Source organism: Chanodichthys erythropterus, chromosome 12 (genome assembly GCF_024489055.1).
Source record: "Chanodichthys erythropterus isolate Z2021 chromosome 12, ASM2448905v1, whole genome shotgun sequence".
Classification (NCBI taxonomy): domain Eukaryota; kingdom Metazoa; phylum Chordata; class Actinopteri; order Cypriniformes; family Xenocyprididae; genus Chanodichthys; species Chanodichthys erythropterus.
The window spans coordinates 33,856,544-33,880,049 of NC_090232.1; the positions used below are offsets into that span (position 1 = coordinate 33,856,544).

At 40.0% G+C, this 23,506-nt stretch overlaps 1 protein-coding gene across 1 annotated transcript; it reads left to right on the forward strand.

Annotated features, from left to right (window-relative positions):
* Positions 1 to 12,467: 12,467 nt before the first annotated feature.
* LOC137033166 (transcription factor Adf-1-like) lies at positions 12,468 to 14,332 on the forward strand. Its single transcript, XM_067405336.1, has 3 exons — positions 12,468 to 12,898; positions 13,209 to 13,390; positions 13,574 to 14,332. The coding sequence occupies exons 1-3, from the start codon at positions 12,748 to 12,750 to the stop codon at positions 14,048 to 14,050; spliced, it is 810 nt and encodes a 269-aa protein (XP_067261437.1). The 5' UTR covers positions 12,468 to 12,747; the 3' UTR covers positions 14,051 to 14,332.
* Positions 14,333 to 23,506: the final 9,174 nt, after the last annotated feature.

A 23,506-nucleotide genomic window follows, 5' to 3' on the forward strand; every position in this document is an offset into this window, starting at 1 on the left:
GTCTGTTATAGAGATGATTTAACTGATGAATCAAGCTGAGCAATGCACAGCCAGCAGAGCTCTGTTTCCTCTGTTGCCGTTCACTGTCTGTGTGCATCACTCTGAGTTCTAGAAGCAGAGTCCTGCCATGCATGTAGCAAGTGCCTCTCTGAGCTCCAAGATGCTCAGCTGTCACACATCTGTCTGCCTGATTGCTCTGCTCTCTGGGTGAAAAGTGCAAAGTACTTCCTCAAGCTGCTCTTTTGGATGTTAAAGCTGGCGAAACCTACCCATTTTGTAAATGCATGTTATAGATCTTATTATGAGCAGTGCATCCATGCATGTTTCGGGTGTTTTTAACATTTTTATTTGACCTTGTAATGTTTAAACAAAATGTCATAACTCAAATTTCCAAGCTCATTTTTGAGTGCAACTTTCACATCTCAAAATTCAATCAACAACCTATGGATAGAACCAAACCCTATACATTTTTTCTTTTCAATAATCTGTTACACTTGGATGTATAGTACGTCACAATATGGAAGTGAAGATCTGTCACTGTTTCCATTCAGAAAGTGTTGTTCAAAAATATCTCAAAATATCTTTACTAGGGATGCACCGATTTTTTTGCCCGATACTGATTTTAACAAACAACTATTGGCGATTCCAATTCCGATATTTGTTTTAAATTAGGAAGGTTCAAAAGCGGATGCATTAAGGCGTATTAACTAGTTTATTGCTGCATCTTCAAATAATTTCTATTGAACATGGATTGGATCCATTTAACATTCAACAGGCCATCATATACTGTACATAAATTCAACAGAACAAAGTTGCATTTGAAATAAACAGTGCTTTTCGGGTAGGTCTAACAGTAGTTTTCAGGTACAGAAATAAAGTAATCAAATGTAAAATATATTCTTCATTGTACAAATTAAATAAACATTAATCCTTATTACAGTTACAAAAGTCATTTACTCAGGAGTAGGAATGCAAAGGGATGGAAAATTCAGAATTTTGGAAAGTTTCGGGAAATTTTGGAAAGTTTCTGGAAATTTACCAGAAAATGTCCGCTCCTTTGTATCCTTAGTCAAGAGTAGTTTTTTGTCTTTTGTTGTTTGATTAAAGGGATAGTTCACCCCAAAATTAAAATTCTTTCGTTAATTAATCACCCTCATGTCATTCCAAACCCTGTAAGACTTTCATCTTCAGAGCACAGATCTTTTTGATGAAATCTGAGAGATTTTTGATGTTTCAAAAAGTTCATAAAGAGATCATAAAACTAATCACACAAAAAGTAATGTATCATGACCTTCAAAACAGTTTGCATCATTATTCATATCTGAACAGCAGAAATGTTGAAGAACACTTTTGTTCAGGACTATTTCATGTTAATTCTGTTTTTCATGTTAAATTCTGTAATTAGTAATAACTATAGATGGATCGGTATTGATATTGGCAATACGTGCCTTATTTGTTCTTGGTATTAGATTGAATGGCATCACTCATCCCTAGAGACTTCCAAATATGAAATCTACACAAGTGGAAGTGCTGTGAAATAAGGACTGATGTATTAACATTTTTTTATGACAGTTCTGTAATTTTACTACAGATACAGAGTGTTACATAACACTAATAGATGCCATCTCTCCACTGCCTGTTACACAAACACTGAATAAAAGTACCAAATCGCTCGCAGAACTTTTCAGACTCTAACCCCTCCAATCCTCTGCATGTGACCCGTAAGCTAGCAGAAAATCTCCAGATGATCTTCTGCTAGTACATAGTGAGCTAATTACACTGAAGTTGAAATTCATGTGCTGTAAAGTCACCATGCTCAGCTTTGAAATGGAGAAACGAGGGAAAGATTTAAACAAGTGCAAAGCTTTCTAGAGGTGAAGAGAGTTTGAGTGTGTTTGGAGAATGAAATATACACATTAAACCATTAAAATAATGCTATTTAGGTGGGGTTTGATTAAAAACAGAGTACAAATGCGACGCACTTATGAGAGTTAACGCTTCATGGGAACATTTTGGGAATGCTTAACTCAAGCTTGGTACTTTAAATGTCATGTTACTTTTGTCATCAGCCGCTTTGTATTAGCCTGGGTATGAACTTTATTCCAGGAAAGATATGCAAATTTTAGTTCCCATGCTCTGTATACAAACAGCAAATACCAATCAAAGAGCTTAACAATCAGCAGATTATACTCCACTCCAGATATACAAGCTAATTGCTACAACCCAGAAGGCTTTAGTAATGGGACCCCCAATTTAGTGTAACCGTATGGCTCTGAGCTTGAAGTTGGCATCCTTTTAGGAACAAGTAAATGACCGCATGACCACATTGGGGTGTAAGGCAGTGCACCATCTGTGCATCTGGACACAGCCGTAATGTCAGAGTGAGACTGTAAACACATGCTGTTTTTTACATTAGATTGAACACACACACATTTATATTTTAAGCTTTTACCATTAATGCACAACCTGTTCTGAAAGACCTAAATAACCCAGCAGATTGTGTGTGTGTGTGTGTGTGTGTGTGTGTGTGTGTGTGTTTAATGTACTCAAGATTTACATTTAGACATAATTTGTGTTAAATGCCATGATTCTGACATTTCTGATATTTTTTGCTGCATCATGATTATCATTTGTACTCGTTACTCAACAGAGATTCACAAGGTGTTTCTAATAAAGCATAAGCACTTGTGTTTGTCTGTACATGTCTATGTCAGATTTTGCCTAATTTTAGTCCCTACAAGGAAAGTTTCTTCTGTGGAACACAAGAGAAGATATCTTGTCCCAGTGCTTTTTGGTCTATACAATGAACTTTAATGAGGTCCATTATTGGTAGAAGTCAATGGAAATTCTCCACAAATGTGTGTATGAATATGACACAGATGCAGAGAGAGGGAAATAGAGAGTCAGGACCCAGCTGGAAGAGAGATAATAACACACATTAACTCACTCTGTACCACCCAAACTCCTTGCAGTGAGAACTGGGACCAACCCCTCCGTCTTCTACCTCACTACACACATCCCATTTAGCCCTAATCTCACTTTAGCTCCCCTAAAATAACATTGTTAAATCCACTAATCGCCCTAATCAACCATGAAAGCAAGGGTGGCATGTATAGTTCACCAAAATATGTTTTTTTCTCTGTTTATCTCTGTTTATTTCAGCTTGCTATTTTAGATTAGTGAATGTGATAGGATGCATTTTGGCTGATTTGCTTTTTCTTCCTTAATTACAGAGCTCAGTAAATAACACAAGTCAAAAGAAATATACTTTGTCATTTTCTAGGAATTGGACATGCTAAAAATGGAATGCCATAAGTGTCCAGAAAAGACACAAAGAGCGGCAATAGAATAAAGAAATGAGTACTTTGCCGCTCAAACATGATCTTTCTTTTATTCTCCCTTTCTCTCTTTCTACATCTCCATCTCATATGGAAATGGCTGTGTCTGGCATTAAATATGTAAAATTAGCACTTTAAGTAGAACACATTTCTGCGTTGTGCTCTGAGCTTGCCCAAGCTCAGGCATGCATATGATATGCAATTGGTCATCCCCATGGCAACCCAGATTGGATGAAAAGGTTTAGTGAGTGAAAGTGGATCAGATTGGGATGATTTTTTATTTAGTGAGTTTATTCATGGCGTAACTCACACCAAGTGTCTGCTAGAAATGCTGCATGTGTCTCTGTGGGGCGAGAGAGCTCTAGACAGACAATGAGGTGGAGAGAGGTTGTTGAGGTGGAACTGCTGTTTTTAAAACATTTTTAGTTTTAAAATATTTGATTAAAATGCACTGTAAAAAAAAAAAAATAAATAAAAATATTCCAAACCCGTAAGACTTTTATTTATCTTTAAAAATACAATTGAAGATATTTAAATGAAATCAGAGAGATTTCTGTCTTTCCATTAACAGTCCATGCAACTACCACTTTGATGCTTTAAAAAGTTCAGAAAGAGATTGTAAAACTAATCCATGTATTGAACAGTTTAGTCTAAATTTTCTAAAGCAACATGATCACTTTATATAATAAACATATTTAGGTTAGGCTTTTATTCACATATAAACATTTGTCAACACATGCATCATTTATGGTAAACAGAAGCTCTAGCATGCTTGTTTGATATGCGAGAACCAATGAGGTTCATTCTCGTTTTACGCAGCACGTTTGAGCTTCCGCAAGAACCAATGAGGTTAGTTCCTATTCAGTCAGTCACATTTGGCTTTACATTGACTGACGTATTGAGGTCTCGCCCGGGAAACTAATCACCAGAGAGCATCCAGAAAGACCTGTGCAAAGAAGTGCAGCATTTCATCCCTAATTGGATTCAGAGTTAACGGCAATGCTTGCCTGGGCCACCGCAGACATCGGGCCCTTGGCCAGGCGATGTCCACCTTGGTGGTACAGGAGCTCCATCTCTGGTTGGACCTGGCTGAGATGAAGGACACAGACAAAGTTTGCTTCTTCGACACCCCATCTCCAGGGGTGTCGACAATGTTCCAGGATTTCGCACAGCAGTTCTTGGCCATAAAGCACATCCTTTCCCAGCGGGATGACCGGAGTCATCCCATCCTTCCCGTTTTTCCCCCCTCAAGAAGGCGATGCACCCCATCCAGGCCGCTGCTAAACCCTCAAAGCGTCCATCGAATCGCCCCTGAAACTGGTGGCCCAGAGATGGAGGAAGGTGCTCTGAGCAAGGAGATGGTGAACGCACCACTCCTTTCCCCAGAGGAGGGGCTGGTGGAGAATCTTTAGTTTCATTTTATTTCTGTTCCATTTCTGGTCCTAGGGCAAGCACTACCCTAGAGCAGTTTCCTTAGCCTCTGGGCCATATTTGGCATACACTGGCAGTGAGTGACACCCTGCTTCCACACTCCCAGCCACCCTTCATTCACCACAGGCAGGGATTACGCATTTCGAGAACACACTGCATCCTCACATCTCCCTATCCAGTACCTCATGGGACCCATGGAGCCAGGTAAGTGTCACATCACACTCACTGCCTCTACTTAGGCCCTAGCGCTCCTCACTGCCCCCCCTACGGTTACTTCTGTTGTCACTCTGGTGTCACTTGTGCGGAGCATGGGAGTCTGTTTAGCGCTTTCCAGCCCAACCCATTGGCTCATTCAGACAGTCAGATTCGGCTACGTGATTCAGTTCACCAGGCGTCGCCCCAGGTTCAGTGGCATCCAGTTTACCTCAGTGGCAAACAAAGAAGCACCTCTTGAAATTTCAGTCCTCCTGGTGAAGGACGCAAGAGAGCCTGTCCCTAGGGGGATGGTGGGTGTTGTGAATTAGGCCCTAAGCTCCTGTTCAAGATGCTCACGCAGAAACAAAATCCTCAGGTGTGTTTGCCTCCAGGATTGGTTTTCAGGGATCATCCTGAAGGATACATACTTTCATGTCTCGGTTTTACCTCAACACAGACTGTTCCTATGTTTCACTTTTTATGGTCAAGCATGTCAGTACAAGGTCCTCCCCGATGTGCTGTTCCTGTCTCCCCACATTTTTACCAAAGTCGCGGAGGCTGCCTTACTGGGCATTCACATCTTGAACATCTTGATGACTGGCTCATTCTAGCTCACTATCAGCATCAGTTATGCAAACACAGGGACCTGGTGCTCGGGCACCTCAGCTATCTGGGGCTTCGGGTCAACTGGGAGAAGAGCAAGCCATTCTCCTGTGCAGAGCATTTTCAGTGCCCTGAAATCAAGTGTCCAGGCATATTGTTATTACTACAGATGCCTCCATGCAATGGGCGTGCAACTTTGGGCTCCTGGATGGGACCTTGACTGCACTGGCATACCAAATGCCTGGAGCTGCTGGCAGTGCTGTTCACCAGTTTGCGCCGGTTTCGACCATTACTTCAGGGCAAGCACGTGTTGGTCTGCATGGACAACACTGAAACTGTTGTGTACATCAACTGCTCAAGTCACTCAAGTCCCTTTGCGCAGTTCACATCCCAGGTGAGCTCAATCATGCTGCTGATGCGCTCTCACGATAGCTCACGCTACTGGGAGAAAGGAGACTCTACCCCAAGGTCCAGCTGATCTGGAGTCGATTCGGGGACACACAGATAGACCTGTTTGTCTCCTAGGAGTTTTCTCACTGCCAGTTGTTTTATTCCATGATCGAGGGGACCCTTGACACGGATGCACTGGCATACAGTTGGCCTTGAGACCTAAGCAAGTATGCATTTCCCTTAGTGAGCCTGCTTGCACAGACACTGTGCAAAGTCAAGGAGGACAAGAAGCTGGTCTTGATGGTTGCACCTTACTGGCCCACCCGGACATGGTTTTCAGACCTGATGCTCTTCGTGACAGCCCTTCCCTTGCGGATTCCCCTGAGGAAGGACCTGCTTTCTCAAGGACGGAACACTATATGGCAACCGTGTCCAGACCTCTAGAACCTCCACAAGTTGTCTCTGGATGGGACACGGAGGACTTAAGTGGCCTTCCACCGGTGGTGGTAGATAATATCACTCAAGCTAGAGTGCTCTACCAGGTGACCTTACACTTTGAAGTGGAGTCTGTTCACTGACTGGTGTTCTTCTCGACGGGAAGACCCCCGGGAATGCCTGATCATGGTTGTGCTTTCCCTCCTGCAAAAGAGGTTGGAGCAGAGGCTGTCCCCCTCCACCTTGAAAGTGTATGTTGCCGCCATCATAGCACATCATGATGCTGTTGATGGCAGGTCACTTGGAAAGCATGACCTGGTCATCAGGTTCCTGAGAGGTGCCAGAAGGTTAAAGACCTCCCAGACCACACCTCATCCCCTCTTTGGGATCCTTTCAAGCCGCTTGAGTCAGTCAAGCTTAAGGATCACATATGTGTACTATCCACGATATGGTTTCTCTGTCGGTAAACCCGTGTCTCTCCCCGGGCAGTTCTGTTCTGCCCCATCTCTGCATTGGTAGTAGCTCCTCCCTGGTTAGGCAGGACCTACTGCAGAGATCTTCCATATGTAGTACTGCCTGGCGGGTCAGTCAATATGTGTATCCACCACACGTTTCCTCCCCTTCAACAGTGTGTGCCTCCGTAGTGTCCCTCTCCATTGGACTAGGCATGTTTCCTCAGCGTTAACAACAATGGTCATGGCTGAAAAACAATGGGAATTGAGATCAGAAGCACTCTTCCCAGTGAAATGTCATGATAACAGGAACAGCAGCTATGCCCGTCCCCAGAGTAAGCCTTGTCCCTTCCATCCCTTGGTGTGGAGGACTACTCTCCTTGGGCTTACATGGGGCACTGAGTAGGTTATGACTGTGCAAGCGCAGTTGCCAAAAGGACACGCTACAGCTCACCAGCATCTGCGTCTTCAACACTTGTAACACAGTTCAGTGGCTGTGGCGCTGTCCATAGTGACCCCAATAAGTCAATTGACATAATGTCAAATGTAATTGATAAACCACCCTAATGTAGATTACTAATAACAAAAATTGGAAAAAAAAAATAAATTATTTATATAAAATATAATCATATATGGTGCATCATGCAGGCACTTCTGGGAATGTGCTTTTACAGCTTTTTTATCGTAAATTATATGGTAATTCTTCATAGTTTTTACTTGTAAAAAACATTATTTTGACAGTATTTTAATGTAAAATTACATGTAATGCAATGTTAAATCATTTATATTTATTCACAGTTAATTAGTTATTTAATTGTAGCGTTTTTTTTTTTTTTTTTTTTTTTTTACATTGTGGCATATCTCTACGTTTTTTTATTTGTTTGTTTTTATTTATTGGTTTTTACAGACAGCTCCATGTCTAAACTAAAGTGTCTTAAAAAAATAAAAATGACTATATTTACACATATGCATATCCACATGAAGCTGCTGACCCTTACTACAATGCATGTGCTGAGTTTGACCACATCAGCTCATATCATTCCAGCTGTATCACCGCCTGCTTTCCATTGCTTTGTCTTTTCATTATCTCTGCTGCATTGACTTGCATCAATGCGTAATATATCTTTTTATCCTCCTTACCTTTTTCACCTCTCTCATTTTTTCCACAACTGATATGTTTGCAACACATTTGCTTTCTATCATGGTGGGGACTTTCCATCAACATTATTTTTTATATTCAACTAAAGATATTTTCTATCTTCTAAACTTAACCCTCATAGAAAGCTTTTTTTATTTTTAGATTTTCATTACGATATTAAGCTTTTTCCTCAGGGGGATCCAACAATGTATGTGATTTCATGTTTTACAATTGTAGGCAAAACCTGACACTCCTGACACATTTAGACAGTAATGCATTGGCTTTAATTTACTGTCTTGCTATAGTCTTCTTGTGTCATTGGTTTAATATAGCTGTGACTAAATTAAACATTTAAAGGGAAAGTGGAACTTGAGTAAAGCTGAGGAAATTTATCTTGCTTGTGCCATTACACAAAAAAAATGAAAGATTACTGTGTACATTTTTTTGTTCAGTTTTGTTGTTGTTTCTTTTTTTTCTTTTTTTTTCTGTTGTTAACTAAATGATTTAACTTGAACAATATTGTCTTGGTATGCTATTCATGTATGTTTTATAATATAATTTGCCAAAAGCAAAACTCAAGAACACGATAATCTAAAAAATGAAATTAATTTTTAATCAGTGCTGGCACCTCTAAAGTGACTTATATAGTGCTTTTCCTTTCTGTCTGCCAGCAATGTCTTTCTGAAGCCCAGAGAAGACTAACCATATGTGCTATAATAAATGTAATTAAATATTCAAAAGGTTAGAGCTTATTGTAAAGTCACAACATTTTAAATTCACTTGCTCTGAAAGGACACGGCGTGGGGTTTTAAGGTTAACAGGTACCTGTATAGAATAATATTTTCTTCATTGGAGAGTATATTTTCAATTGTGCATTGAAACAGTTTCATGCATTTAAAAGAAGTGTCAAATGTACCAGCATACGCTTCAAACAGAGTCTTCTGGAGTCAGATTCTGTCTTGTTGTTATGGCTTTAAACACTGTGATTTAAGACTATCCATAGTTTTCATGACAACCCAAGGGAATCCCAGGCAACATGTTTATGATTTAGCACCGTGCCTACCTCGAGCTCTGTAGTGTCAGTGATATGGCCAGGGGTTTGAAACCCTAACATTAGCCCACATGTTTCTGTTTTGACTGTGCAAGTGCTGGGAACCTCTCCGAGTTATTATGCTGCTTATTCAGTGCCTTAATCACCCCACACAGTACCTGCCCTCTGTCCTCATCCCATAATGCACTGCCTCCAGCAACCGGTGGCCATTTTGGCTTTGAACCAAGCCCTAATGAAGAGGCATCTGTTTCAATGGATGTTAAACACCGCTGTTGACTTTCATTTCTCTTCTTGTCCCTCCTCCCTCCCAGGAGAATGGAGAGATGATAATGGATGGATGCAGGGTGCCTGTTTTTCTGCGAAATGTGAATTTGACGCCAGTCCTTTCTCTTCCTGGCTGCGGCCTAATCAATCATAACCGATCACAAATTCATCAGCTTGAATCAATTTCAGACCGTTAAGATTAAAAGCAGAAAAGTTTGCGGGAGGCTGTTTCTTCCTATGCCTAATTCGTTTAATTTAGGACAAATTAACCCCAATGCCTTTTAAGGGTAACCATAAGTCTAATCATTACGGGCCTGTCCAGTGTATTTTTGAAACTTATCAAAAAATGTTATTGCTTATGTTCACAGCCAAGTTGCATTCAGATTCTCATAAACTTCTCAAATGCCTCAAATATTAATATATTTAAATTCACTTCACATGAAAGGATATAAAACAAAAAAAGCAATGCCAACTTCATGGCAATTACTCATATGCTCTCCCTCCACATATTTAAACACTTTAGCGTCCAGCTCTACGTCCGGAGTAGTGTATCTGTTTTGTAAATATTGATTCCAACTCAATTGCCAATGACAACTCAAAGAAACCTTTGCATTCATCAGCATTAAAGGCCCTGGGACAAATACTGTGCCTTCAAAGGCCTTCACCCATCCAGCAATTAGGGCTAATAGGTACTGCGGGCCAAAATCTTCCCCTTCCTCCACTGCTTCTCTCTTGAGCAATTCGCCGCCCCCCTCCCTTCACCTTGGGGTGGTCACAACCAGGGGGCCAAGCACAGGAAGTTGGTCAGCTTTGAAGATCGGAATTGTAGGTCCAAGGAGCACTTTCAGGGGTGAGCTATGGTCAATTTGGTGTTTCATATTCATTTAGGGGTGTGAAGGTGGAGATATCACTGCTGCAACCTCTGACCCAATCTGAAGGTGAAAGGAAATATTCTCTCTGTAAGACATTCTCATTTCTTTGTCAATGGATATTACGTCAAAAAATCCATAGCGTTTGACCCACTTAAATGGAAAGTTCATCCAAAAAACTATGTTGTTTGGACCCCATTCATTGAATGAAAAATAAAAGGTTTTAGGTGAACTATCCCTTCAAGTTATTTCTTCCAAATTAGCTATAGTTTTTATACATTCTATTGTTAATGCTTCAGTCACAGCTTTATTTAATAAAAAACATCAGTTATACATTTTGAAAGCTCTTCTCGCTAATCCTCCTACGCTAGTTTTTGACATATTTGGTCTTTGAGTCCAAGCTCATGGTAAACCTATTTCATACTAAATGAAATATTAGCTCTTTAACCTGCTGCAATATTAAACCCAGGAATACACCAATGTGATTGTTTATTGTGTTTAAAACCTGACGTTGGATCGCCTGTAGGAAACCATAGCGGCGGTCTTCCAAGCCAGAGTCACGCACAACCAGGTTTGTGAATCCGGTTGGCAGCAGTATGAGTTTCAGTGCGGCCTCCGTTGAGGTGAGCAGAGGTGTCAGTTTAAACTAATGTGAAAGGGCCCGGTCGCTTTCTCTCTGCTCCAGGCTTTTTCAGTCCAGCTCAGCCCCGTCAGGATCCCGTTTCCCCCTGGCGACCGACTCCTCCAGCACCAGACGCTCAAATCAGTCACAGATTGGCACGAAGAAGAGCAGGGAGAGCATGAAAAAGAAAGAGAAATGGGAGGAAAAGGAAATCCTAATGAATAACATTTGGGGTCCACACCTTGTCTGTCTAGACCCCCCCTCATTTTTTCCATTCAGGCTTAACACTTTGATCACACATTCAATTTGTAAATGTTACCAATGACCTCAATCCCTTTTTCTTTCCCAACTTCTCCCGCTCGGTCTCTCTCGCTTCTCTCTATAGCAGAACTCAGCCCCCGGGCCGTCGATTAGGTTTCAAAGTGTTGATCCTCATCTGAAATCTATTGCTGTTATAAAGTGGAGGAGTCGGAGAATGTCCGTCACCATGTGATCTGTAATCTGTGATCCCTTTGCTTTGGGAATATGATGGTATTTTGTTTCAGTCGGTGCCCTGCAAAAGGGCATCCAGCACACGTTTTGGGGGGTACATATCAATTTTTCTTTGCTTTGATTTTTTCCCCCCTTTCCATTTTGAATGAATTTAAAATGTGAGTGTGTTTTTTGACTTAATACTCACAGATGATGAAGGTATTTCTAAATCAGTCATTCAGTTTTTCTTTTGTAATATTTTTTGATGAAATGCATAATTTTTCAAAGAGAAAATATTTTTATCTGTCAACCGTGTCTATAGAGATTGGTGTAATTTCTGCTCTGGGAAAACACAGCCCAGCTTGAGCGGCTTTTCAGCTCTTTCTCAGTGTCCGGTACCACAAAAGGCCGATAACATGAATATTGGCGTTGTCCCTCAACACTTCCAATGGAGAAATTCCTGGGTAATCGTTGGCGAGGTCCACGGTGATTTTGACTAGATTAGCCCTTCCTTCTTATCCCCATTTAGATATACTTTAATGGATTTAGTTATTTCTAAGTGCTGACACATAACTTAGAAGTTGTCAGAACTTGTGGAGAGCTCATTTCTATTTTCAGATATCCTATTTTTTTTATGTTTTACCGCTGAAACACTCACACAAAGTTTTACTTCAGTCAATGATGTGGTGTTTGCGGAAAATAAACAAGAAACTAAATTATTATTTGGCACTTTTAATTTGAAATTTAATTGAGGTATTCCAAGTTTAAAAAAAAAGAAAGAAAAAAAGCACAACAAAAACATTACAGATGATAAAGGATACAGTTCAAGCCAATAGTTCAAGTCAGGTTGGCCAAGTTGTTAACAGAACTTAATCAGAAATCACTCACAAACTTCTTTACTGGAGTCTCTATGTCAGGTATTTCTGTGATCAGTGTCTTCCACAGCGAGCCGGGACTCCAGGTGCTGAAAGAGAACTAAAGAAGGGGGTTTGTACTGACCTTATCAGCATCTAACCCCTGTCATATCACAGCCTTTAGAGGCACACACACATCTCAACACCACACACACACACAAAACACACTTCCACACAAACACTTGTTTCAGTGTCATCTAATACATGAAATCTGCTGCTCTTTTTTATAGGTTATAATATTTGAACAATTTACAGAATGTACGATGCACTCTAAAGGCCGGAACACACCAAGCCGACGGTCGGCCGTCGGGCAGTTTTTCTTCGTCGGCCGACTAAGTTTCCTCGGTGTGTTCTGCACCGTCGGCTGAAGTTGGTCCTCGTCGGCTTTGTTTCGGCCGATTCGAAATGTTGAATCGGCGTTGGACCTCGTCGGGCCGTCGGGCCATATGATCATTCTGATTGGCTGTTCAGCTAGCGAACCAGTGCATGAGAAAAGAAAAACGGAAGTGACGAAGCAAGTAAACGACGAAGTCAAGAGGGAACACACATTGTTTACCTTAGGTACGTGAAAGACATGGCTATCTGGAACGAGGCAAGTGAAGACGAATTGATCAACATGATCCAGGAAAGGCCGGGTTTGTATGACATTACGGAAAAATGTTATGTCAACCGTGTGCTGAAAGCTGAACTGTGGCGTGAGATCGAAAATAAACTCGTCATATCAGGTAAGATTTCCTTTTTGGCAATTGAGAAAGCTTGTTTGTAATTGTTCAATAGTCCATAGTAAAACTAATATAACCATTTTAGTGTTTTGTGTGTACCAAACTAAGTTTGTTTATGGAAACAGACAGTAATTAATATGTGCTGTGCTAGCATCTCATATTTCATAATAATATTAAAGTTAATCAAATTGTTAATAATATAATTAACAATACAGCAAAAAGTAACATTTGTTGGCATAACAAATACTCATTAAAGTGACAAAATAAGCAGCCATAACACTTAATGCTTACAAAATTTTACTTTGTCCCTCAGAAAAAGAGCTCAAGAAGCGGTGGGATTCATTGCGAACCCAATACATGCGTTATAAGAAACAAGGACCCTCAGGAAGTTCTGGAGCTCAGAAGACTGGCAGGCAGCAATGGATCCTGAACCGCCTGCAGTTTCTAGAGCCTCACACAAAAAGGAAGGAGAGCACTTCAAATCTAATGATCATGGTAAATAAACAAATATATTTATATTTATTTATTTATTTATTGTTTAATTTCAGAATAAAATAAACATTTTGCTTTTTGTAAGATGGCAAGTGCTTCTTTAAAAGAGTCTATTCACAAGTAACTCCGCATATTAAGTCAAGCCATTACATTAACTTGTCACATTTGTATCTTATGTTTTTTAAGGAACCTGCGGCTGATAGTGATTCCTGTTCACCCTCAGATGGTACCAACAGTGACACCTGGACTGGCACCCATGAAGACCCCAGCTTCAGTGATGCTGACCTACGGTCAAGTACACCCTTGGCTGAATCCACCATCTGTGGAACTGAGTCCACAGCCATGAGAAAGGACCATTTGCAAAGCTCCAACATAAAACCAAAGCCTCCAGGGAAGCGCAGGAAGATGCAAGACGAATCCTCCAGCGAGGAATCCACAAACTTGATGCGCACCATCGGCAAAACTCTGGAAAAGTTGGCATCACAGGAAAACACCAATGATGCCATCTCAGCTTACTGCAAAAATCTTGAACACAGAATGCGGAATTTGCCACCACATCTACTGCCACATTTCCAGCATGAGGTTGATAATTGCATTTTCAAATATTCAGTGGGCCACAACCATGCACTGGATGCATCTTCCAATCAGTATACACACTTGTAATTTTTTATGTAGCAAAATTGTAAACAGATATTGTAGCATTTAGTAAATATGTCACGCTTAGTTGTACGTTATATTAGAGTACTTATGCAAAGTTTATATTTCTGTACATTTTATTTATTTTAAATACCAACTGTTGATATTTTTCTGTAAATTACCTTAATGCTATTTTTGCACATTTGAAAATAAAACACTGACTTTGTGTAAAAGGTACTTCACTGTTCTTTATGTAAAAAAAAAATCACAAAACACAATGATGTAAAAATATAAACTTTATTTTGCAAATTCACACCATTGTTATAAAACATAAACCAAGGTCAAGGGAAAGAAACAAGTTTGCTACATGCTTATATTTTGCCCCACTGAAAGGGCACTGCACCGGTGTCCGAATTAAAGTACTGGCACAGTTTATCCCTGAGCTGTTTGGCGTGTGTTGTACTGTTGGTTGTGCGTGGCAGAGAGGCCTGCTGTAGGCCAGGGTCTTCTCTCCATCTTCCAGGGACAGTGTCATGATCTTGTTCTTCCTGGTCGATTCCTGCCATGTACACTTCACAGCACTCTTTGCGCAGAAAGTTGTGCAGAGCACAGCAAGACAAAACAATGTCCTCCACTTTGGCAGTGCTTTGAATATTAATGGTGGTTAGTAGGACGCGAAAACGATTTGCCAGGATGCCAAATGCATTTTCAACCACCCTTCGAGCTCGCGAAAGTCTGTAATTGAATATGCGTTGCTCTACAGACAGCTTGCGGTTCGGGTATGGCTTCATGAGGTATTCCTTTAAGGGGAATGCCTCATCAGCCACAATGCAGTAAGGGGCCAGCTGGTCTGATTCAGGAAGTGGTGCAGGTGCAGGAATGTTGGATGTTCTTTTCTCCAAGGCATCCTGCAATGAGCATCCCCCAAACACTCCACCATCTGAAATGCGCCCGTTGCAGCCCACATCAACATACAGAAATCTGTAGTTGCTGTCTACCAGTGCCATAAGCACTATTGAGAATGTATGCTTGTAGTTGAAGAATTTAGATCCAGATCCTGGAGGGGGACGAATGTTAATGTGCTTTCCATCCAGAGCACCCAGGCAATTTGGGAAATGCCACTGATTCTGGAATCCAACGGCTACTTGCTGCCACTCTTCCACTGTGTCTGGGCACTAAAAAACAATATAATTAAAAGAAATTAGTTTAACTCGTCAGACCATTAATAACTCAGTGATTTTGACATTCTTGAATTAACCCTGCAAAGCCCACTTCTGCAGAATTACAACATCACTTTCAAAAATTTAAAAAAAAATGCCTGCAAATGTTTTTTTCTCTCAAGATCACATTTACATAGTTAATGGGTTCTATTGTTCGTCCTCACAATGCTATTGGGTTGAAGAAGTGTTTATAGGTCAGCATTAGGCTCTTTATGTTTTGGATTTTGGGGAGATGCCTGTTGCATTGTTCAGGGACAGGTATGAATGGTCTTGAATATGAACCTGTAAGTGCTCTGGGGGGATGAATGTGTTCTTTTAGTATGATAAGTAGAGAGCATAATAGGCCAGCCAGACTGTATTGTTTGAATGTAGTAGTGGAATTTTATTTGCATTGAAATTATAATTTGATGGATAATACTTAGATCTCTGCCCTCGACACATGGTCTACCATCCTGTCTATTCTTTCAGTTTATCTACTACAATATAAGACCCTAAAATTACCCTTATTAAAATGTAAAAAAACTGAAAAATCTTTAATTTCTACATCAGAGGCCTCCTAAAACAATATCTGAGAGATCAAAAAAAATTGCTCATTTTTGGGCTAAAACAAAAAACATTAAACAGATACATGTATACCTTTAGGTATTTCTCTTTTAAGACTTGGTAGATTGCTGCACAGGTTTCAGGAACAAATTGCTGAATTGTGGACATTCCCACCCGGAATTGGTAAGAAAGGCTCTTGAAGCTTTCTCCTGCAAAGATTACAAACACATAACTCCACTATTAATTTTCCACACCTTTTACAGAGTCAAATCTAACACTTTTAATGCATTTGTACTACACTACATTAAAGCAAATATTTTTTTTATCAGTTATTAAAGACATTGTGCTACAAACAACCATAATAATGTTTTATACATTGTGTCTTTTTAAAGTAGGCTACAACTGGATACAAAATAATAAAATTCTTTTCACTTTTATAATGCTTCATAATACACCAAAATAAACACAACTGAAAAGGTGTTTTAATGAAATGTTCAAACAACGAATAACCTTACCTGTTGCCAAGAACCGTAGTGTAATCATCAGACGTTCCCCCACGGAGATACAATCCCGGTAGTTCGTGTTTGTTCTCTGTATGATTGGACTAATAAGTTCTTTTAACATGTGAAATTGAGTGGGAAAAAGCCGAGCGAAATTTTTAAAACCACAAGTTTCCTGTAACTCGAGCTCTCGACACAGGTTCGGGAAAGCACCTTGGGCCTGTCTCTGGAGTATCCATGGTTTCACCCATTTAGTGCGCTTTCTCCGTATTTTTCTCATCCGCTTCTTCTTTTCCTCTTCCACAAGCAAAAGACCAAGGGCTGACAAAGCCAGTGCCATTTGCAACGTGTCGGACATTTTTGAAATAACACGAATCCGTATGTGATGAGCGAGAACTGGTTTTTCATGCACCTTTGTTTATGTTTTGTATCCCTGTAGCTCTTCCGGTCTCCCTAGCAACGAACCATAGCAACGAACACAAACTACTGCCACCTGCTGGCATGGAAAGGCATTTCATCTCACGCAGGCGCAGAACGGACGTGCTATTTGGCCGTCGGCTGTCGAACGTCGGCTTGGTGTGTCAGGGCAACTTTGGACCCAGACGCTGCCGACGCCAGCCGACGCCAGCCGACCCCGCAGTCTGCTTTCGTCGCCACTAGTTCGTCGCCGTCGGCTTGGTGTGTTCCGGCCTTAAGATCAAGAAGCTATCAGCATCTTTCAGAAATCCAAACCAGCTGAAAAGTACAGTTGCATATCAAAAGGGTTTTTTTTCACATCACTCAAAATCAACTTTGTTTTTCTATGATTTGCATAATCTAAAGTAAAATCTTGAAATTTGTCAAAATTAAGATTCTGTCATTATTTACTCATGTTGTAAAAACTGTAGGCTATTATGTTATTTCTTCAGTGTAACAGGTGCGTTTACATGGAGCATTGTAATCGGTTTAAAAGTCCAATTCGAATGAAAATGCAATAAACACCTCAATCGGAATAAAAATGCCCAAACCGAATGAAATTGTAATCGTTTGAGAGGGGTGGGATAAACCTTTCTATAAACCGAACAAAATAAAAATTCTGCCATGTAAACGCGTTAAACCGATTACGTTGGGTCTACGTCATCCCGTCAAGAGGCCAGGGTTCGTCAAAATGCACAATGTCGGCGGCAAATTTAAACTGGAGTGAAACTGAAATAACACATTTATTAAATACACTAAAGGAACTTAGTGTATCATTACTTCGGACCTTCATCCACACGCTTCTGCTTTACAGAGGAAGGAGGTGTTGAAATGCTCCTTGAGATCACAGCCACCAAACAGGTCAGCTTCCTGAGCCCGTATTTTCCTCATACCTTCCAGCAGTAATATGCTACAAATTAACGCTGTTGCTTGATTAACAGCAACACTTTACATAAAAATAGCGCATAAGAAATAATGGAACTCCATGTTGACAGGAATAAAAGGCGGCATATAGGACATAAGCTAATGTGCGCATGTCACAAAGTCATTCCGATTGAAAGTGCCAGCACATGTAAACACCATATCGGATTAGATAACGTCTCATGTAAACAGTCCACCTAATCTTTCAGTTGGAATGATTTTAATCGGAATGACAAAAAAAAGTGTACATGTAAACGTGTTTTTTACTGTATATTTAAATTGGTGATTTTTTGGTCTGTTCATCACACAAAACTATTGTGTGGCTATATAAGATGAAGTCATAGACTACTTTTATGATATTAAATGATGTTTTTGTATTTTTTTTAAGCTTGAAATCCCCATTCATTGTTACTGAATAGAACAAAAACTCAAGTGCTTCATTTTTCATAGTCGTTTGTTCTCACAACTGAAAATACCCTCACTAAAGCAGTTTCTACATGAGGAGATATTTCCATTACTTAGTCTCACATATGGGACGAGTAACTGCCACTGTGCTTTTCTATGCGGAGTAGTATCACTCACAGCAAGAAAAAAACTGACAGAAAGCCTGTCTCCTCTCTTAAAGGCATTAGATGCGTCTCATATAAAGAGACAGCGATGGCGAACACACTTCACATGAAATGTGGATGATTAATTGAAGAATCTGGCAAAGGGCTGTTCTTCTGTATATTAAAATAATTTGTCTGAAGAAAAAAACCAAAAGCAAATTATGGACAGCAACAATTTCAGTGAAGCTACTATATTATCAACATCCAAAAATATAACGTTTGACAACTAGTCTTTCATTCCAGCCAACGCAAACACCTAATTGGGCACCATGGAGCAACTGTTTGCAGAAAGTAAATAAAACCACCACAGCTAGATTTGTGCGGAAACATTTGCCCATGTGTGCAAGGCGAAAGACGGACATTTAGGGGGCAGCACACTGGAGACGTTGCACACACTCAAACACTCCTCAAGATTGCCCCCAATAAACGCATTCGCAGACATTCATGCGTTTCGGCATCTGCAATATTGATCATGTAGCAGAGGCGGGTCGGAGGTTTGAAAGCTTTTACAGTGTAGGGAGCTAAAAACGCCTTGTGGGCTCCTTAAGGTGAAATGCTGCACGTCGCTTCAAAAACGAGCCTTTCCCATCCCAGAGGCCCCCAGAGTCACAGCAGCAACTCTACACGAAATGCTCAATTAGAGCGGCACATCCAATATTTATCCAGTACACTGCCAAACTCACAGCTCAATTTACTAGACAAGACGATTTACAAGGCATGTCCTGGTTCAGGCATTCCTGAGAATTTTTGAAACCATTTCATTTTTGTTTGTTTAAAAAGTGAATGTTGTTTGCTTTGCTATTACGGTTCGATTCATTTTGGCACTTAGCAACACTATCCGCTCTTTGCATTTCTGTTATTATTGGCGCTTAGTTTTTGTCATAGTAGCTACTTGGCTTTTGCTGCTGCTTTTTTTCTTTGCCTGTAGAGCAGCGGAAATTTCTTCAGCCGATCTTCACAGTCACATCTTCATTGGTGAAACCTAAATTGCACCTCTGTCCAATAAATGTTGCAGAGAGAAGAGGGGAGTAATTAGTTCTTTTAATAAGCAATAATTCATAGCTCACTCTGCACCCTGTCAGATGCAGAGATGGGACAAGCCATCGTTTCGCCTCCGGGACTGAAGGCAGCCTCATTAAAAGTGCATTAAGTGCTCTCTCTCACACACAGACACACACATGTGAATATGGAGTTATTTAGTATTTAATGTGCTCTTCCATAGATACTAATAGAAGTCTTTCCATGAGAAGTCATGTGGTGTGCGTATGCATTGTGACAGCGCAGTTACACTTATAATTAGAGTAAGTAGTTTGTCTGGGATGGACTTGGGCACAAATAGGACATCCTGACTTTGAACATTATTTGATTGGTCTGTGGTGAGGAACAGTTTGTTGCACTTGCACACACTTGTGTGTGTGGAAGTGAATGCGGCAATCCAGGACCGTTCCACTGAGCTCAGTGCTGACGAGAGCCGAACAGACAGGCCAAAGCAGGAAGCCCTCAAGTCATGCAAAATGCAACACAAATGCTCCTCCATGAAAGCCCACTGATGGCACAGACACTAATATGCTCACGCAATCAGTGAGTCTCAAACACACACAAGTATTCTCCCTTTCTTACAGACCTAAACACTCTTGAACAAGAGGCACACAGATACACACGTATTTACAAGTTCATATTGACTCTCAAATTAATACCTGGCCTCACCCAAAATAATCTTTCATTTTTCATGCATGTAAAATCCTTAGCTTAATGCATGTGGTAAAATGCCTATATAGACTGCTATACTTTACTCAGACAAAGGTAAATATTCTTGGGCAGCTGCAGAAATTGTTATTGAGGCTGGCGAAATTCATCCAAGCACACATAAAAATAGCATATGCCTTTCTACCTCAGGGGTGTCAGTTTGGATCTGGACTGATTTTTAAAAGTTTAAATTCCAAAAAACAAAACAAAAACAAAGATAAATACTCTTTTCCAAAACTTGGCAAGATACCTTACTGCCTAATAAAGTAACCAATTTGGAATACCCTATAAGCAGTAACTCTGTGGACCATTCACATTTGATTTCAACTGTTTTATTACAATGTTAGCATGTTGCTAAGCTAACACCTCATAATTATATAAAGCACACATACATTTTGAGTAAAATATATCATTTTTAATTACATAAAATAAATGTGTCAATACATTTCAGTATTTAATGAAATCTTATTTATAATCAGTGTTGGGGTGAGGCTTTACAAGTAACTTGAGTTACGTAATCAGATTACTTTTTCAAGTAACTAGTAACTAATGCATTACTTTTTCAATTTACAACAAAATATCTAAGTTACTTTTTCAAATAATTAACGCAAGTTGCTTTTTCACATTTATTGACTGAGAGCTCTTCTGTCCCACATTGGTTATTGTAGTTCTAGAATAAATGTGAACATGCATTTACTCATCTCACATGCACAAAAACATTCAGTATTTCTAAAAAAAATAATAAAAACAGTGAAATGCAATCTCAGAATTTTATGCAAACCTGTAATAATTAACTATATTAAATTACACAAATATATTTAATCTCACTTTATTAATCAATGTCTTTGCTGCTGACCTTCAATGATTCAATTCAAGCATACTAATGAGCAAAAATTACTTTAGATTAGATTTAGAAATAAGAGTACTTCCTTCACTCGTATCCTATACTTCTTGGATCCAGAATTGTAGCACAGCTGAAAGGTTTGTTTGAGCTGCGCTCTTCTGTACAGGCGTATGAATTTCCTTCATCTTAAGGCTTATTCATTTAACGTTTGGTGTGAAAGGGCCTTAACATTTGCCAAAAATAGAACTTTAAAAAAAAAATAATAAGCAAACTCAGTCCAGGTGAGAAAAAGTAATGCAAAAGTAATTTAACACATTACTTTTCATAAAAATTAACTAATGCAATTTGTTACTTTTTTAGGGAGTAACACAATATTGTAATGAATCACTTTTAACAGTAACTTTCTCCAACACTGTTTATAGTCAGTGTGGCGACCAGGGCGGGCGAGAGCCGTGAGGGAACGGCGCGAGGCCGGTGGCGCGAGTGTTAATGAGCTTCACCTGGGAGGCGCACCGGCCTTGAGTCCCTCACGGAGGAGCTCCGGGAGCATAAAGGAGGAGCGACTACCGTGGAGGACGAGAGAGGACCAGGCCTGGACTTTATTTTATGTTTTATTATGTTTGTGTGGCCGGCAGACGTCCGCGAGGGTCTGCCGGCATTACTTTCGTTTTGTTCTTTGTTTATTTTACATTAAAGTTTTGTTGAACGTTCGCCGGTTCCCGCCTCCTTCTTCCCATATCTACTAACCTTGTTACAGTCAGCATTTTTCTCGACTTGTCAGCCATCTTGGATTTGTTTCTTTAGCTCATCACAATGTCTTCTGAGATTGCCTTTCCCAAAAAGGATACATGTGAAGCTGCCTTAAAGTTTGGTAAGTTCATCCAAAAATGAAAATAATGTCATTAATTACTCACCCTCATGTCATTACACCCGTAAGGCATTTGTTCATCTTCAGAACACAAATTAAGATATTTTGATTAAATCTGATGGCTCAGTGAGGCCTGCATTCACAGCAATGGTACTTCCTCTTTCAAGATCCATAAAGGTACTAAAAACATATTTAAAATATTTGCGTTCAGTGGTTCTACCTCAATATTATAAAGCGACTAGAATATTTTTTGTGCTCCAAAAAAACAAAATAATGACTTTTCAGCAATATAGTTATGGGCCGATTTCAAAACACTGCTTCAGAGCGCCAAAGTCACGTGATTTCAGCAGTTTAGCCATTTGATAGGAGATCCGAATCACTGATTTGATTCGTAAAGCTCCGAAGCAGTGTTTTGAAATCGGCCCATCACTATATTGTTGAAAAGTGTTTTTTTTTTTTTTTTTTTTTTTTTTTTTTTTGGCACACAAAAAGTATTCTAGTCACTTTATAATATTAAGCTAGAACCACTGAACTCACATGTTTCAGACTCGATCGGAATCGGACGTTACCTCTCGATCAGGACTCGGATATATCTGTATTAGGGGTGCAACGGTTCTCGGTAAAAAATTGAACCGTACGGTTCTCCACTTACGGTTCGGTACGCACTTGCACCGCGGCCCATCTCGAATGACGATGCATCTATTGGTTAATATGGTTTGTTTAAAATAGCAGCATGGAAAACAGACAGACAGAGTTTAGATAATGTATGTTTCAGTCGATTGATGCGCAAAACGTTACAACAACAATAATCAGAAAGCGTGGACAAAACAGTCACTCTTTGTAAACTGTCAACTGCGAGTGCCGTCTGCTCTAAATGTCCAGTCATTTACGCCGTCATCACCCGGGTGTTGATACAGGTGAGACCTGAACAGCACACGTTGCTGTCTGTGTTTAAACTAAACTCATTTAAGCCTTGCTAATTTAAACCTTCAAGAACAAGACGCGCTCTTCTTTATTCTTTTTCATGTATTATAGAAGTATCGGATCGGGACTCGGTATCGGATCGGGACTCGGTATCGGTAGATACTCAAAATCAAATTACTCAGACTCGAGGGCAAAAAACGTGATCGGGACATCCCTAACATGAACTGTTTTAAATATGTTTTTAGTACCTTTTATGGATCCTAAGAGAGGAAGTACCATTGCTGTGAATGCAGGCCTTTAATCAAAATATCTTAATTTGTGTTCCGAAGATGAACGAAGGTCTTATGGGTGTAGGACGACATGAGGGTGAGTAATTAATGACATTATTTTCATTTCCGGGTGAACTAACCCTTTAAGAGTTAATGAAGTTCCTTCATTTGTCATATTCTTAACCCCCAGCCTATCTTCCTCTCTCTCACACACACAAAGGACACATATATCCACTTTTCCTCACAGTTTCATTTGGCTGCAAGTTGTGGTTTCCACACATCAGTATCCGGTGGTGTCTGTTTGTGTGTCTGAAGGTGTTTGAGGACGTGTCCATTGTGTGCAGCCCGTAATGGAGAACATTAATGATTTAGACCCACAGAGAGGGAGAGAGAGTGGGTGGTTATGGCTTTATAGTTAGCACTGAAACACAGTGGGATATCTATAATCACTATTGTAGATTTTGGTCAACTGATTGCGATGAATTATGCATTGCTAAAAGCCTCCAGCTTCCACGGTAAATCTCCTTTTTTCTTCTGTTGTTGTTGTTAAAAGGCTGCACTTGCAACAACCACTTTATCAAAAT

Coding starts and splice junctions, on each gene's coding strand:
- LOC137033166 (XM_067405336.1), top strand. CDS start 12,748: ATGGCTATCTGGAACGAGGCAAGTGAAGACGAATTGATCAACATGATC. Junction 12,899..13,208: donor AAATAAACTCGTCATATCAG/GTAAGATTTCCT, acceptor TTTGTCCCTCAG/AAAAAGAGCTCAAGAAGCGG. Junction 13,391..13,573: donor CTTCAAATCTAATGATCATG/GTAAATAAACAA, acceptor ATGTTTTTTAAG/GAACCTGCGGCTGATAGTGA.